A 16695-nucleotide genomic window follows, 5' to 3' on the forward strand; every position below is an offset into this window, starting at 1 on the left:
TTATTTTTGTATATGGTAGCAGATAGGGATTTTTTTTTAATGTTTATTTTTGAGAGAGAGTGCGTGTATGCCCACGTGAGCTGGGAGGGGCAGAGAGCAAAGGAGAGAGAGAATCCTAAGCAGGCTCTGAGTTGTCAGTGCAGAGCTCAGACTCATGGGGCTTGATCTCATGAACCATGAGATCATGACCTGAGCCAAAATCAGGAGTCGTTGCTTAATTGACTGAGCCACCCAGGTACCCCTAAAGATTTTATAAGTAATCTCTGCATTCAACACAGGGGCTCAACCTTACAACCCTGAGATCAAGAGTCACACAGTCCACTGACTGGGCCGGCCAGGTACCCCACCAGATAGGGATTTTATGGAATTCTTTCAGAACGTTAGCGAGTTGTCCTCGCACCAGATTATTATATCATCATATTTGAATTAATGTATTATTAACATGGTGAATTAAATTAAAAATTAATGGTGGGGCCCCTGGGTGGCTCAGTCAGTTAAGCATCTGACTGCAGCTCAGGTCATGATCTCACAGTTTGCAAGCCCTGCATCAGGCTTTGTGCTGACAGCTCGGAGCCTGGAGCCTGCTTCAGATTCTGTGTCTCCCTCTCTCTCTCCCTCCCCCACTTACACTCTGTCTCTCTCTAAAAAATAAAACATTAAAAAAATTTTTTTTATTAAAAATGGTGACTTAAATTGTCACCTTTGTCATATAATAAATATTGGGGTTTGTTTCTGTATCCTTTATCCTCTTTCAGTGCTCATTGTGTCTGTTCTTACTCCAGTGATGCGTTGACTTGATCACAGTGGCTTTCATAATATGGTCCAATATAAGACAAACCTGTTCCAAATTTTTCAGTCTTTTTGCTATTTTTGGCATTTACTCTTCTGTGTAAAGTTTATGATTGATCATTTTATCTAATTTTTGGAAAACTGATAATTTTTTTAAAATTTTTTTTAACGTTTATTTATTTTTGAGACACAGAGCATGAACAGGTGAGGGGCAGAGAGAGAGGGAGACACAGAATCTGAAACAGGCTCCAGGCTCTGAGCTGTCAACACAGAGCCCGACGCGGGGCTCGAACTCACAGACGGTGAAATCATGACCTGAGCCGAAGTCGGACGCTTAACCGACCAAGCCACCCAGGCGCCCCGGAAAACTGATAATTTTAATTAGAATTACATTAAATTGGTTAGTTTAAGAGAACTGACTTTTTTTTTTTTTTTGAGAATTGACTTTTTAAAAAGTATTCCCTCCACCCAAGATTTGGTATTTCTTTTCATGTTTTTAAATCTCTTTTTATGTCCGTCAACAAGGTTTTCGTGTTGTTTACATAGGTCTTATACTTTTCTTGTTGAATATATTCCTAAGTGTTCCATAGTTTTTATAAGCATTTCTAGATACTTCTGGATACACTGAAGAAAAGCTATTGGTTTATGTTCATCTATCTTGTATGCAGCTACCATGCTAAATACTACTACTAGCATTTTTTTTTTTACTGAGTCTTTTAAGTTTTCTAGGTATACAGTTATATCATCAGTGCAAAATCATAGCTTTCTCTTTCTTTCCAATTTTATGCCGTTGTGTTCTTATCTAATTGTAACCTGTTTGACCCTACTGTAAACTACTATTTTCATAAGTGCAGGGGTTTTAATATTTCTTTGTTTAGGTTAATGTTAACAGCTAGGTTTTGGTAATAGCTTTCAATATATGTATGTAGTTTCTAGTCTCTATTTCACTTTTTGGTGTTTTTTTGTTTGTTTTTAATAAATTGCTGCTGGATTTTATCAAATGCCTTTTCAGCATCTCATACTATGGCTTTCTCCTTCAGTTTTGACTTTTCTTTATAGAGTATCTGATGTTGAACAATCCTTATATTTATGGGGTAAACCTACTTGTTTATTGTGATGCATTTCTAGTTTCTCATTGCTAATTTTTTTCCATTTTAAAATTGAGATATACTTCATATGCTATAAAGTTCACCCACTTAAATCAAAACCACACTCAGATATCACCTCACGCCAGTCAGAGTGGCTAAAATGAACAAATCAGAAGACTATAGATGCTGGCGAGGATGTGGAGAAACGGGAACCCTCTTGCACTCTTGGTGGGAATGCAAACTGGTGCAGCCATTCTGGAAAACAGTGTGGAGGTTCCTCAAAAAATTAAAAATAGACCTACCCTATGACCCAGCAATAGCACTGCTAGGAATTTACCCAAGGGATACAGGAGTACTGATGCATAGGGGCACTTGTACCCCAATGTTTAGAGCAGCACTCTCAACAGTAGCCAAATTATGGAAAGAGCCTAAATGTCCATCAATTGACGAATGGATAAAGAAATTGTGGTTTTTATACACAATGGAATACTGCGTGGCAATGAGAAAGAATGAAATGTGGCCTTTTGTAGCAACGTGGATGGAACTGGAGAGTGTTAAGTGAAATAAGTCATACAGAGAAAGACAGATACCATATGTTTTCACTCATATGTGGATCCTGAGAAACTTAACAGAAGTCTATGGGGGAGGGGAAGAAAAAAAAAAGAGGTTAGAGAGGGAGAGAGCCAAAGCATAAGAGACTCTTAAAAACTGAGAACAAACTGAGGGTTGATGGGGGGTGGGAAGGAGGGGAGGGTGGGTGATGGGTATCGAGGAGGGCACCTTTTGGGATGAGCACTGGGTGTTGTATGGAAACCAATTTGACAATAAATTTCATATTTAAGACAATTTAAAAAAATAAAAATAAATTCACCCACTTAAAGTAGACAAGTCTGTAATTTCTAGCATATTTTGCAAAGTTATGCAAGTATCACCACTGTCTAATTCCAGAATATTTTTATCACCTCAGAAAGAGACTCTGTACCCATTAGTAGTCACTGCCCATTCTCCCTCACCCCCACCCCCTGGCAACCACTAATATACTTTCTATGGGTATAGATTTGTCGACTCTGGATACTTCATATAATTGGAAGCATACAGGGCTCTTGGGTGGCTGGGTCGGTTGAGCCTCCGACTTTGGCTTGGATCATGATCTCACAGTTTATGGGTCCGAGCCCCATGCCGGGTTCTGTGTTGACAGCTCAGAGCCTGGAGCCTGCTTCGGATTCTGTGTCTCCCTCTCTGCCCCTCTCCACTCGTGCTCTGTCTCTTTCTCTCAAAAATAAAACATTAAAAAATTTTAAAAAAATAAATGGAAGCATACAGTATATGTCTTTTGTGTCAAGCTTCTTTCACTTAGCATGCTCTCAAGGTTTAACGTGTTGTAGCATATAGTGGTACTTGGTTCTTTTTTATGACTGAATCAGTCACATTCCTTTGTGGGACTATACCACATTTTGCTATTCACTTATCAGTTGATGTCTCTTTGAGTTGTTTCTGCCTTTTGGGTATTGTGAATAATACTGCTTTGAACGTTTGTGTACAATTATTGTGTCAACACATGTTTTAGTTTCTCTTGGGTATATACCTCCAAGTGAACTTGCCGGGTTACATAGGAACTCTGTGTTTAATTTTTTGAGCAGTTGCCAAACTGTTTTCCAAAGCTGCTGTACCATTTTACATTCCTGCCCGCAGTATATGACACTTGTTATCCTCTCCCTTTAAATACAGCCATCCTAGTGCGTATGAAGTTGTATCTCATCGTGGTTTTGATTTGCATTTCCCTAGTGACGAATGATGTTGAACCTCTTTCATGTGCTTATTGGCCATTTGTGAATCTTCAAGTATCTATTCCTATCCTTTGCCCATTTTTAAATTGGGTTATTTGTTGACATGTAAGAGTTGCTAATATATTTTATAAAGAGTTTATTCTTAATGTTTCTATGTTGTGAGGGGGCATTCCAACTTTTTTGGGGTTTTGCTGAAACCAAACTATCAGATCACTGGGAGAAACAGTGGTTTCTAGGCAGTTAATGTGTTTGTCTGTTTATTTTGTTTGCATTAGAGAGTAACTCAGACATCTCCTGTACAAGTACCTAACCCATCTTGGATGCACCACCAGTCATACCTCATGCAGCCTTCAGTGAGTGTTCATAAGTGGGCAGAAGCCAAAGAGGCAATTTGATGTAAAGAAAAACAATGGGAAAAACAATGTAAAGAAAAACAATGTGGGTGTGAGTTCTGGCTTAGAACAAACTCAGAGTTTGTTATTCCAAGACAAGGACTCCTCCACACCAATGAGCAGAGCTCCCGTTTCTGTTGTACAGCTGGGTTACTACTCACGTGTTGTTTCCCAGGAATTTTAAATGTCTGCCTTCAGTGGTCCTGATAGATGTGAATCACTAACCCTGTCCTTTGGTGCTGCCTGTAGGGTTCAGTTCTGACACCAGGGATGGATCACCCCATTTCTCTCCAGCCTGCCTCCATGATGGGACCTATTACCCAGCAGTTGGGCCACCTCTCCCTCAGCAGTACAGGCACGGTAAAGCAGGACATTTCTGATTTTCAACTCATACTGAGCAAGGGGTCCCTGTGTCATACTCTTCAGCATAAATACTTGTGAGTGAGGGCGGCGGTTACTTCGGCATCAGTGAAGGCACACTCAGACGAGGAGAGAAACAGAATACGGCCGTTCTGTTCCCCAGTTCACTCCTTTTAACTGATTCCTACTTGGAAAACTAAACAAATAGTGCTTCTGTCTTCATAGCAGTTTATCCAGGAGCTCACACACATGTCCTTAGAAATCCTTACGAAAATCATAGAAAGAAGAATGCATGAAGCTCTTGAAGTTTCTCGTAGGTCGGCTGCATTCTGGCTTGCACAGGAGAGCTTCAAGGCTGTGTGATGAGCAAAAGCAGAAGGCAGGAAAGATCAGGAAAGGAAGGCATGGAGGTGGACGTCTCTCTAAGCCAGTGCATTTTAGAACCACCTGAAGTGCTCTTGAAAAAGACAATTAGATTAGACTCTCTGGGGATGGAACATAGGCATCAGTGGTTTTTAAAGCTTCCCAGGGACTTTAAATGTAGCCAAAGAGCCCATCTCTGAGCCTGTTGCTGGTTTTCACTCTAGTACATGCCGACGGCTGCTGCTATGCAAGGAGCGTACATCTCCCAGTACACGCCTGTGCCGCCGTCTAGTGTCTCAGCTGAGGTAAGAGCTTTCTCGTCTCTTTGGATTGAGGATAGGACAACAAACAGGCAGACTTTCACCTGATCAAGATCTTCCTCTAACAGTGATGCTGGTTCTGTGTTCCCAGTCAGCTGGTAGGTATGTGAGTGAATGTAGGAAATAAGGACTTCGTCTGTGTCCTTGAATGAGGCCCTTCCTCACATTGGACAGACAGTGGTTAATGCTGCTCGTACTGAGTAGTGTCTTGGGAAGAAGACAGAGTGCTCTAATCGTTGAGGAGGTGATGCTGTGTGCGCATGTGTGTGTGTGCTCTCACGGGTGTGCAGAAGGGGGTGGGTCTGGGTGGGTTCTAGTTAGGCTACTTTAGTGGGAAGTCACCAAAGGCATGTGTAAGGTGACCCTCCTACCTTGGCTGTGGTGCAGGAGAGTGGCGGCCAGCAAAATCAGGTGACGGTGGATGCTCCCTCAGATCATGGGGTCTACTCTTTCCAGTTCAACAAGTAACAGCGGTAAGAACCATAGGTTCTCATGTCTGTCATCCTCCTCCCTCCCCTCTCTGGCTTCTGCCTCCTTTAGGATCCCCCTCCCCGTCTGTGCTGAGTACAGGCCTACCTCTTTTTTGTGTGTTTTACTTTATTGAGCTTTGCAGATATTACATCTTTTTTTTTTTTTTTTACAAATTGAAGTTTTATGGCAACCTTGCTTTGAGCAAGTCTGTCAGCACCATTTTTCCAACAGCATTTACTCACTTCGTGTCTCTGTGTCACATTTTGGTAATTCCAAAATATTTCAAATTTTTTATACATTTGTTATGGTGATCTGTGATCAGTAATTATGACTTTCTGAAAGTTCAGGTGATGGTTAGCATTTTTAGCGATAAAAGTACTTTGAAATTTAGGTATGCTTATTTTTTTTAGGCATAATGCTATTGCACACCTAATAGACTACAGTATAATGTAAACATAGTTTCTGTATGTGCTGGGAAACCAAAAATTTCATTTGAACTTGCTTTATTGCGATACTTGCTTTATTGCAGTGGTCTGGAACCGAACTGCAATCTCTCTAAGGCATGCCTGTGCAAACGAATTCTCTGCAATGCTGATGCTCCCAGACTCCAGAGGGCCAACCAGGAATACAGACCATCTGTGGGGTCCTGCTAATGACTAACACGCGGTCATCGTTTTTCACTGGCGGGGCCCTGGAAAGAGAAATCTACGCACTCCCTGCCCTCTGCTTATTCCTCCATTCCTGATGGAGCCTGGGGGAGCCGTCACTTTTTGTGTGTGCTTCAGCCAAGGAGATCAAAAGAACTGTTTTTCTTTTTTTTGCAAAGAAAGTTTTCTATTTTGTTTTCAACTGCAATATACTCTTTCCATATCCCAAAGAGACAGTGCCTGGAGCTTCTTCTCATCTTTACGCAAAACAGTGTTTGATGTGTTGGGCTTCTCTGGGGAGGCTTTAAAAATTTTTGTCATTTCTTTTTTTAAAAAAAGAAAAAAAAAAGGTGTGAAAGAAAGAAAGATGCAGAAGTCCTACTGTGGACCCTCACACAAATTTTAGTTATGGGCTTATTTTGGTGTGTGTAGAAGAATATACAGACTTCAGAAGTTTCATTTTATAAAGTCTTAGTTCATACATCCCGTCTCTTCTTCACACATTTTATGCCTTCTTTCTCTCATCCAGACTGTTCTTTTTCTCTTTTCATACAGCAGAGCCTGCCCACTTTGCCTTTTTACAGTTTTTAATTTTGTGAATTTCTTTTTTGAATGAAATTTTGTGTGGACTTTTTAGAGGCCTGGGCAAGGGACAAGGTAGAACACTAAGCAGGCAGTGGAAGCAGCTTGTCCTCCCTCTGCCTTGCTGCATCCTCACGACCTTGGAAGAAAGACCAGACTTTGCCTTCAGGAAAGAGAGATGTGATGCAGGCTTGTTAAAGAGACAGTCCCACAGTCTTTGGAAGCCATCCTTGAGCCAAATTTGGACGAAGACTAGGTCTTTCCTGGAAAGCTCCAAAAGGGTGGACTTTCTGACTTCTGACTGATTCTTCAGATCACTGAGATCAACATCGTGTGAGGAAGTGTCTCTTCTCCAGCGACAGGTTTACAGGAATACCAGCTTTCCTGTTTTCCTGAAGGATCTTCTTTTTTGCCCGGGGTCTCTGTCCTGTCTTCCTATCACACATTGCTGTACTCAGATGAGCCTTTGCAACTGTGACCTTGTTGAATCGACTTGGGCTTTTTCCCCACTGTGGAAGATCATCTGCTTCATCTAGACCAGTAGTTCTGGTCTAGATGAAAAAACCAAGAAGGTGGTTTTGTCCCCTAGAGGCCACTTGGAAATCTCTGGAAATCTCTTGCCTGGGGCTGGGGGCTGTGTGCTCTTGGCATCCAGTGGCCAGAGACCAAGGGTGCTGCTAAAATATCTTACAGTGCACAGGACGGCCCCAGCTCCCCCAGCAAAGAATTATTTGGCTCCAAATATTGGTAGTGCCAAGGTTGAGAAACCTCATTGTGGACAGTGTTGTTACTGCCTCCTGTAACAGAGGACTTGGTAAGTTCCCACCCTAACCCTGGCTACACAGTGTCCTTTGACACTCAGCGTAACTAGTTGAGAGGGACGGAACTAGGGCCCTTGAATTTTCCCCAGGCTTTGACCTCGGACACCTCTGCATGCAGTGAGAGCTGCCCTCGAGAGGCACGTGCACACACACGTTCAGCGGGATCCAGGTATGGGGACCGCTCTGTGTTGTGCGCTGTGCAGGGTGAGAAGGACAAAGCTCTCTGTAACTGTCCGGGGCAACCTGCTCTACCCTCGTGTGTGTTTGGATCCCTTTTCCAGGGAACCGGAATATCAACAATAAATTTCCTTCTTGTGGAAGGACTACAGGGAGCTAGGACAGAAAAGGGCAATAAATCCCATCTCATTACTTACAAGGTTGGAATCCTTTAAAATCTATATTTTGCTCTTTAACTCCATCTCCTTTGCAAGCCCGGACTCTGTGACATGGAGACAGAGAGGAGAAGGCCTTCGCGCATCCCCTCGAAGTAAGATCCTGTGACTGTCCTCTCCCAGCCACTACCTTGCGCACCGTGAGTTGTGCTCCCCTTCACTGCAAGGTCAGGTGCTTTTCACCAGTCCATGAGACAGAAAGCCAAGCCGAATGATAGAGAATGGAGAGATGGATGGGTGTTTGGTACGCTGGCTGTTGGGAGAGCAAAGGGATGATGCGGACGGAAAAGAAGCTGTGGTGTCAGTTCTTGTACAAAGAGTTTGGACCCAGCTTCCCCACCCCACCCCTCCCCCTGTCCCAGAAGTGAGTCTTTGTGCTCTCTGCCCCTCGACTGCCCTTTTGTACAGCCCTGCAGGCAGGGGAGGTGGACGGCTTGGGTCATGTATAAAATGTAAAGGACATAATTGCCACTATTAATTTTCTCATAAGTAAGTCCCACCTCAGGAAGGGCTTATCCCTTGTAAAACAGCCCCAAACCCAGTAACTTTCTAGAAGGGTTTGGCCGACTGGGCAAGTAGCTCTTGTTTCTGAGTCTCCAAGTATGCCATAGATTTCTTATAAGTGGACTTGAAGAGGAAAAAAGAAATCCACAATCCTGTTCATTTAATTGATAATTTGGAGGCGCCTTGCTATACCCAGGAGCTTTAGTGCAGCAGGGGCGTTTCAGGTATGGAAACTGTTGTTCATGCAACTGTTGCCTCTCCTCCGCCCTCCCAGACATTTTTTTTTTTAACTTAAAAAAAATTTTTTCCCCAGAACTCTTGATAGTATTTTCTGTGTTGTTGTTGTTTTTTAATGTTTAAAGGGCCAGGGTTGTGCTTGTTTTAAATCATGAAGTTACCTTTTGTGTATTCGATTCATGTGAATCTACATAATGGGTTCTGTTGAGTGTTTCTGGTTTGGGCAGGTTGGAGCATGGGAAGTGGTGGGAGCCTGAAGTTATTTTTGTAGTAGTTAATGGCACTGTGGAATTTTAGTGTTTGGGTTATGCTCCTGTTTTCCCCCTAGTTGTTAGTTCATTTCTAACAGTCAGTTGCTAACATGGGTGAGTGATCGGAGAAAGGGGAGAATGAGGGATGCTTTTTCTCTCATGAAATAGCCTGTTAGTGGCAGCAGTGGCAGGGGACTTGTAGGAGGGCCTTCAAGCTCACAGCCTCGGGCCGGGCTAAAGTCTTTAAACACTGTGCCTAGTATTTTCCGAATTGTCTTCACAAGAGCCAAGATCATACTGTCTGCGTGTCACATCTCACCCCCACTCATTACAGATGCTTGTAACATTCTGAAAATATTTTGTGCTTTTCTGTTTTTGGTCAAATAGAATACATCAAAGTCCCTTCTGATGATATAATCCTTTTACTAGGCTCAGAGCCTGCCTGTCCTATCTCACATCAGTGTTCCTACGGTTCCTTTCACCCTCTGGGGTGATATTCAAACCCTAGGCTGATTAGACTTTTTGGAGGAGGGTGTGGGTAGAGGGTACAGAAGATGTGGGAATGATGATAGGGAGAGATGTTATTTTTTAAGACTGTTTTAAACCAAAGAGTTTGGAGAGCTGCCCAGACTAGGAAGCCTGGTGGCTCTGAAGAGGCAACAGCCATTGTCAGTAATAGATAGGCAGGGGTGGAGGACATTACGTTCGTCGAGGGTGAAGACTAGACGTGCTGCTCTACCAACCATTCCTGGGTTGGGCCACCTCAGCCTAGCTCCATTCCTCTTCCTTTCTTAACCTGGTCGGTGAGTTCATTCACCCCCTTGATGCCTGCAGTGCTCATTCCTTGCTGCTTCAGTGTCCTCCTTAAGTATGGGTTGCCACTTTGCACCACATAGGTGCTTGAGAGGCCCAGCTGGGATGGGATGTTGCGGGGATCGTGGATGATTTAGTCTTTTTTTTTGGAGGGGTGGGAGGTGGGGGGTGGAATCTCCTCCCTGCTCTGTTGTGCACATGCTCCACCTTCTGGGAGAGCAGGAGAACTGCACTCATGAAGGGCGACGGAGTTTCTTAACCAGTAGTTAAGAAACTTGGGTCAGTGATCAGGTCTCAACTTGTCCCCAGGCCCTGTTAAACTAGCTTCAGAGAAGAAGGTGGGGGTTGTGAAGCTCGTGTGTAAGGGCTAGGTGTTCAACTTGTGCCTGGCCACACCGATTCCTCTTTAAACCAATTACTCCGTTTTGGTGCTTAGCTACATTTTAGGTCCTTCCAGGCATTAGCAGAGCCCTATTTACTCAGCTTTTGTTAACCACTTTCTTTTGTAAGGAGGGTCTTCCTTCAGCCACTAAGGCCAGCCTGTGAGTTGTGTCACCCTTCTGATCTTTGCTGACCTTGCCAGGGGTGCTCCCCACAGGGCTGCAGTCATGACAGGTGCCCTCTTGCCCATTACCATTGCTCTTTCTCCCTGCCACATCCACTCCATGTACCAGAACTTCCTTGTCCTTGTTACACATCTACCTCACAATTTCACAGTTAAACAAGGGCATAGGCACCTGGTTTACCTCTGTACTCTGTCCTTACCTTCATGAGCTGGAGGCTAGAAAGGGTTCATGATCCAATGCAATAATTTCTATTTCTGAAATGTCTCCTTTGGGATTTTTAGCTCATTAATCACCCTGGAATAGTGTGCACTCTTCAGTTAGATCTCATTGTGATAGGCTCGGGGAGCGGGGACAGGCCATGTAATGACTGCCTAGGATGTTAATTAATGCTTGGGAGCCACTGCCAGAACCACCACCATTGGTGCACATCTCAGAACTTGAGGATTGAGGGAGTTGACCAGTGTGGCTGCTGTATAGCCAAGAAGGGTTAACAAGTATCAAAAAGGGAATTTGATTTTTATGGTGCTGGAAGCTGGTGTTCCTGTACCTTGTATCTTTAGAGGGTTCACCAAAATAAAACTTCCAGACTGGAGGGTGGGGAGATTTCCCAGCCTGAGTAAAGGTCCTCACTCCATTATGGTGTCCCTATCCCGTTTTTTTGTGAGTGGTGCTTTCTAGCATGCCCTCGTCATCTTGGACAGGAGAAGTTTAATTTATACTCAAATACATTTTGTACATTTTTTCCTTTATCCGGAAGCTTCTAGTTGTATACTCTTTTCGTGTCTATGCCAGTGCCACCTACCTTTTAGCTTATTCTTCCTTTTTGACCCTTGGTATTTTCATGTTCCTTCCCTACAATTTGGTAGAGCTTCATTTTGTCTTTCAACTTTTCTTTTGAAATAAAACACAAAAGTCTACCTCCTGGTGTTTTATCCATTGGGGGGGAAGTTGGGAGGTTGGTGATGGGCCCGTATCTGCTACTGTGGGAACACAAGTGGCAGCTTAGGAAGCCAAGGCGGCATCTCACAAGGTGGGCACTAGGCCCTCTGAATCCCACTTTGCTCCAGCACCTTGGCCAGGAGCACGAAGAATCTGTTCCATCCACGTAAGCAGAAATCCTACTCTCAATGATGCCTCTTGTACAGCAAAGGCCAAGCTTGGAGGTTTGGGGCTACACCTTGGAAGTTTAGGGGCATATTGCTCCCCTGCCTGCTGTCTCCTATACAAGTCATACCCTAACACCCAGTCTTTCCCTTAGGCAAGTGTGAGAACCTATGCTGAAGGGAAGATAAATACACAAGAGTCTTTTGAATCTCTATCAAATGTGGTTTTTATTTCAACTGACAAGCACTTTTCTACAGCTGCACTTGTGGAACATCACATGGCAAAAACAGGAGTTTTTTCTCTAGACCTTTTTTTTTCTTTTTTAAACCTTATTAAAAATGAGATTGGTCCTAAAAATATAGAAAGAAATAAATTTAAATTCACAAAAAACTGTACATTATCAAAAAGTCACTAAAACACCACATTTGGTTATATAAAAAGTCAAGTCCCTTTTGTTTTAAAAGGAACATGGAAACTTGTTGGTGTCGATGGTGTGGTTTCTTCCTGTTACCAGACTGATAGAGGGGAGGGGAAACAAAGGGGCAGGGGGTGGGTTTTATTATTTTTTTTTTACCTGCCTTCCCTACCGAATACTCTTATTTGACAAGAAGAGAAAAATCCACCTAGCTCAAGGGGCAGTGAAGATGAGGGAAAGAAACATGAGAAATGGCCCCTTTGATCATGCCCTACCCCACCCCCCTTAAAGCCCCCACTTCTTCAAACTGAGGCTAGGACTCCACCCCACCTTAAGAGTGCCTGGTCCCTAGGGAAAGAGATGGAGCTGGGAGAGGAATACAAAACAGGAACATGGAGATTTCACTCCCCCGTCCACCTCGCCTCCAACAATAGAAATTAATCTAGTACATTTTACACCAGGGGAAAACTGCCATGGGGAGAAAGAAGAGCCCCCAACTATAACAGTTCCAAACGTTTGACTAACACAAACTTTGTTACAGCGCAGTTATTTAGATAAAATATAAATATTTATGCATAATATAAAGTCAATTCAAATATTCTTCAATCCACCTCTTAAAAGCAAAAAAAAAAAAAAAAAAACCCAACAAAAAAACATAAAATTAAAAGTTTTGAGGTTTATCTGACAGAAAAGGCGACTTTAGAAATAGGCCATGGGGGAGGTGGGGGGCATAAAGGAATAAGAAAGGGGCTGCCCCAGGACCTCCCCACACTGCCCCCCACCCCCTTCAGTGGCTGTCCAGTGCTGCCAGAAGGACAAGGAATGCTCCACCTTGCCTGGCACGCCCTCCCCCACCAATGGAACATTTCTTGGTCACCTGGGCTCTCTGCTTGGGCCGCCAGCAGCCGCCTCCCCAGTGCAAGTACCCGTAATCTCTGATGGGAGGGGCTCTGCTGAGCAGGAGAGCAGGGGGTGGGGGCCCATGGCTGTGGCTGGGAGTTAGCAGCTTTCCTCTCACAAGCTGGGGCTTAACCTGGGCATAGTCACATGTAGGGCAGCGGTGGGCCCAGAGCCCTCTTCCCTACTCTCTTGTGCTCTGGGGTCTCTGCTGCTGGGAAAGGGGCCCCGGGTATGAAGTAGGTAAGGGAAGAAAAGCACAACTAAACCCACAGAAGCTCATGGGATTAGGAGAAGATCCAGTTCTACCCCTCTCCCTACAGAAGCTTAAGACTCCAAGCTACTGAAAGGAGAGGGAGTTCCTGCTGAAAGATTGCACAGTTTGAAGAGGCTGGAACAGAAATGCCTGGGAGAGGAGACACAGCCTTATACCCAGAAAAACTGCTCCTGTGGTTTCCCAAGGACAAAAATGTGATGGTTTGAAACACTAGGGAAGGTGGAAATAAAAACGGATACTTAGGGAACCTGGATGCCATCAAACAACACAGGGCACAATCACAGCATCCTCCCACCCTCCCCCCTTCTCCCACTCCCTCACACACACCACACATACCCACAGACAGACACACACACACACACACACCTCTCTCTGAGGCCAGCTGATTGCTACCTGGCCTCCATCTTGGGAGTGCGCCCAAACTCAGCAGTAGTTGTCCCTGAGGAGTTCCCAAGAGGGAGGTTTGGGTAAGAGGTGGGGAAGGAGGCTGGAAGGCCCAGGGTCCAGGGTGTCTCCCTGCCCTCTCCCCAGCTACTGAGTTTCAAAAAAGGCTAGAAACTCAGCACATGAGGAGTATCCAACATTATAAATGGGATAGCTATTGGCAGGAAGATGAGGACAGAGAGAAAGGGACCTCTGAACTTCTTTTTCCTTTGAAGGGAAAAAAGATTTGGGGGAAGAGAGAGGGGGAGAGGAACCCGTACACGATAGTTTTACATTATTGGATGAGAGAAAATCTGAAAGTAGGGAAAAGGAAAAATTGAGAAAGTGAGAAGCAGGGGAGGGACTGAACATGGAAGCAGCATGTTCAGGGCCCGGTGTCCGGCTCGACACACTTGGGAGTTAAGTCCACTTTACTGGCCGTCACTGCGGGTCCACACACAGTACAGAGTGTTTCTCGGTTTCACACATTCACTAGAACTATTGCTATTGTTAAACAGCCCCAGAATGCTGGGGCACGTACAGGGAAGGAGAAGAAGCTGGGAAGAGGAAGCAGGGACTTCTTTCCTCCTCCTCATTTTAAATTAGGAAATAAAACAGAAAGGAAAAATTATTTCTTTCTTTCTTTTTTTGGCTTTCAGTCCAGAAGGACCTCATCTCTGCCCCTCTTATTTGAGGGGCAAGAGGAGGAAAGGGAGAAAGGGGTGTAGGTAGGGATAAGAGGATGTAGGGCGCTGCCAAGGGTGGGGTCAAAAATCAGGATTAGATCTCTGACTCGAGTCTGGACCCAGGGCAGCATCAGCAGGTAAGAATGGCAGGGTATTTTTTGTTTGGAGGGCAGGGAGAGATGCCACCAGGTGACTCCCCACCTCCCGTGCCTCACAGATTGGCCTGTTTTCCCTGATAAAACTCCTCCCAGCGGCTCTCGAAGAAGCGGCGCATGATGTGCCCAGCCTTGCCCACTTCAGAGTCATCCTCATTGAAGGTCTGGCAGTTGTCAAAGACCAGGAGTGCGTCTGCCGCGAACTCCTCCGAGCTGGTGTACCTGGGCAGGATGGAGGCAGAGCTGTGAGTAGGGGTGGGGGGTGGGGGCAGGAAGAGTTACAGCAGCGACACACAGCCAGGGGAGGTGCTGATGTCTACCTACCCTCCCCGGAGCAGTCGCTCCCGCATGGTGGAAAAATCCATAGGGTTTTTGATGATGCGCCGGTACCCGCTCACCAAACGTGGGTTCACGGGCTCCAGGAAAGGCCAAGCTGCGTCATGGGACTCCATCTCCATCAAGATAATCCTGTCATTTCATTAAAGGGACAGAGAAGGCTGAATCACAGGAAGCACATACCCTGACCCCTCTTAGCCCTTTACTGAGGCAAAGGTAGAGCCAGAAGTCCCCAGAATTCATTCAACTCACTCGCAAAATGTGAGATCACTGTGGTGGTTCCGCATGGAGAGTCGCCGCCGCTTGGAGGGGGACAGCCCTTCTTCTGAGTACCGGGGCGCCGCTGGGCTTTCTCGACCCCTTGACAGTACCCGGCGTCGGCGGCCATCCCCCTCTGGGAAGTTCAGCTCATAACTACTTTTCCGCTTCTGGCCTCGTTTTGGGAAACCAGGCTTCTGAGTGAATCCTCCCTCTACCTGCTGAGGATGGGAAAAGGTGAGATGAGTAACAGCTGGACGAGTACTCGCTTACCCTCCAGTTCATTACAATCCCTGCTTGTCTAAGTGTGATTGAGGCTTCGAAATACTTCCACACATGTGCATCTATTCATGTAAGCCAATAAAGGAGGTAAAAGGAAAAAGTATAATCATGAGGAAAGCAAGTGAGGCTACAGAATTTAAGTGACTTTTCCAAAGAAGGACCAGAAAGAACCCAGGTCTCCCAGCACCCAGCCTGGAGCTCTTTCCAAGGAGAGACTGTGGCATGGTAAGAAGTGGTTATCTGTAGGACTAGTAACAAATGGGGTGAGAAAGAAAACCTCTGACTTCTGCTTAGAAGTGGGAATGAGAAAGCAGAAGCCTTACCTGGGCCAAACATACTGCACAGAACCAATCTCCTTCTGGGACAGCCTCCATCTTGGGCCGATGGCAGTAAATGTGGCAGCCGCGGTCACACCCATCACAAAGCAGAAGAAACTCATCATTGTCACCCTTCCGGCAGACGAGACAGGTCTAGACCCAGGATATGAAGAGGCGAGGTGAGCACTCAAGCCTCTGCCTGCTAGTGACCCCACCCACCCGGCTGGCTGTCCCAGCTTCTTACCACTTTGTTGACGGACTTCTCCCAGGCAATCGACCTCTCCAGCTGGCCCAGGCACAAGCACACCTGGGCTGCACTCCTGCACCGCTCAAGTGTCTGTCGCCATGCTCGAATGCGAGGGGTGATCTCATATGATCTGGGGGGAGAAGGTGGCGATCTTTGGATGAGGAGCAGGACCCATTAAACTTACCCCTTCTCCCCCAAGACTGAGAATGGGCGAGAGGGATCACTCACATCTCTGTAGTGGTGCACTGGGGGGCACTACTGGGCGTGCTGAGCAAGGCCTTCTCTAGCACCACCTCATGAGCTGGCCAGAGGGGCTCCCGTAGATACCGCCGCTCCACATTCTGCTCCAGGGCAGCCAGCCGCATCACAGCCAGGTCCAGAGGGTTGGTAGTTTTACGCTGGGGTGCCAGTCCTTCCCTACCTCGACCTCTCCAGGTGATATCCTCCTGAGAGTCAGGTAGATGCTCACAGTAGGACAAGTCTTCACGAGTAGAGTCTGGGCTGGGACAGGTCCAGCCCTGCAGGTGGGAGAGAGGAACAAAACTCATTGTAAATAAGCATAGAAAAAAGCATCATAAGAGGTCACTTGTGAAGTGAGGACCCAAGGTTTTTCCTAACAGAGTCCAAGAGATGAACACCTCCCCCTCAACTTCCTAGCCGGTGCCAGCCCCAGTGTACCCGAATCTGCAGATCAGACAGGATAACCCGCTGTTCCAGCTCCTCTACCCACTGAAGCACAGCCAGGTCTGTTTCATAGGTCTTCTCTTTGGGGCACCAGCTCAAAATCCCTTCTTGAAAGGCAGGTAGCTGACTGGGCTCAAAGATGGGGTCTGAGAACACAGAAGACAGAGGGAAAGGCCCATCAATCAGGCTCTTGTCCACAGCAGCAGCTCAACATTTACTCTTGGCTCTTCA

General features: G+C 45.6%; 2 protein-coding genes across 13 annotated transcripts in view; one reads left to right on the forward strand and one right to left on the reverse strand.

Moving 5' to 3' along the window:
• The window catches only part of RBMS2 (RNA binding motif single stranded interacting protein 2), a 93095-nt gene extending 81795 nt beyond the window's left edge, over positions 1–11300 (forward strand). For 5 of the 6 annotated variants that reach the window (XM_042992556.1, XM_042992555.1, XM_007081510.3 and 2 more), the window contains 5 exons: positions 3940–4017; positions 4306–4416; positions 5004–5084; positions 5487–5572; positions 6100–11300. In XM_042992556.1, the coding sequence (XP_042848490.1) occupies positions 3940–4017; positions 4306–4416; positions 5004–5084; positions 5487–5567 (351 nt within the window). In that variant the 3' untranslated portion in view covers positions 5568–5572; positions 6100–11300. The remainder of the gene's footprint in view (positions 1–3939; positions 4018–4305; positions 4417–5003; positions 5085–5486; positions 5573–6099) is intronic. The other variant, XM_042992554.1, reaches the window with a different exon arrangement.
• A 395-nt stretch (positions 11301–11695) lies between these two features.
• The window catches only part of BAZ2A (bromodomain adjacent to zinc finger domain 2A), a 35230-nt gene continuing 30230 nt past the window's right edge, over positions 11696–16695 (reverse strand). For 6 of the 7 annotated variants that reach the window (XM_007081511.3, XM_042992550.1, XM_042992551.1 and 3 more), the window contains 7 exons: positions 16459–16610; positions 16009–16298; positions 15778–15910; positions 15540–15686; positions 14929–15155; positions 14665–14808; positions 11696–14562 (listed from right to left, as the gene is read on the reverse strand). In XM_007081511.3, coding sequence (XP_007081573.2) covers positions 14397–14562; positions 14665–14808; positions 14929–15155; positions 15540–15686; positions 15778–15910; positions 16009–16298; positions 16459–16610 — 1259 coding nt within the window. In that variant the 3' untranslated portion in view covers positions 11696–14396. The remainder of the gene's footprint in view (positions 14563–14664; positions 14809–14928; positions 15156–15539; positions 15687–15777; positions 15911–16008; positions 16299–16458; positions 16611–16695) is intronic. The other variant, XM_015537283.2, reaches the window with a different exon arrangement.

The sequence above is a fragment of the Panthera tigris genome, chromosome B4 (genome assembly GCF_018350195.1).
Source record: "Panthera tigris isolate Pti1 chromosome B4, P.tigris_Pti1_mat1.1, whole genome shotgun sequence".
In the NCBI taxonomy this organism is placed as follows: domain Eukaryota; kingdom Metazoa; phylum Chordata; class Mammalia; order Carnivora; family Felidae; genus Panthera; species Panthera tigris.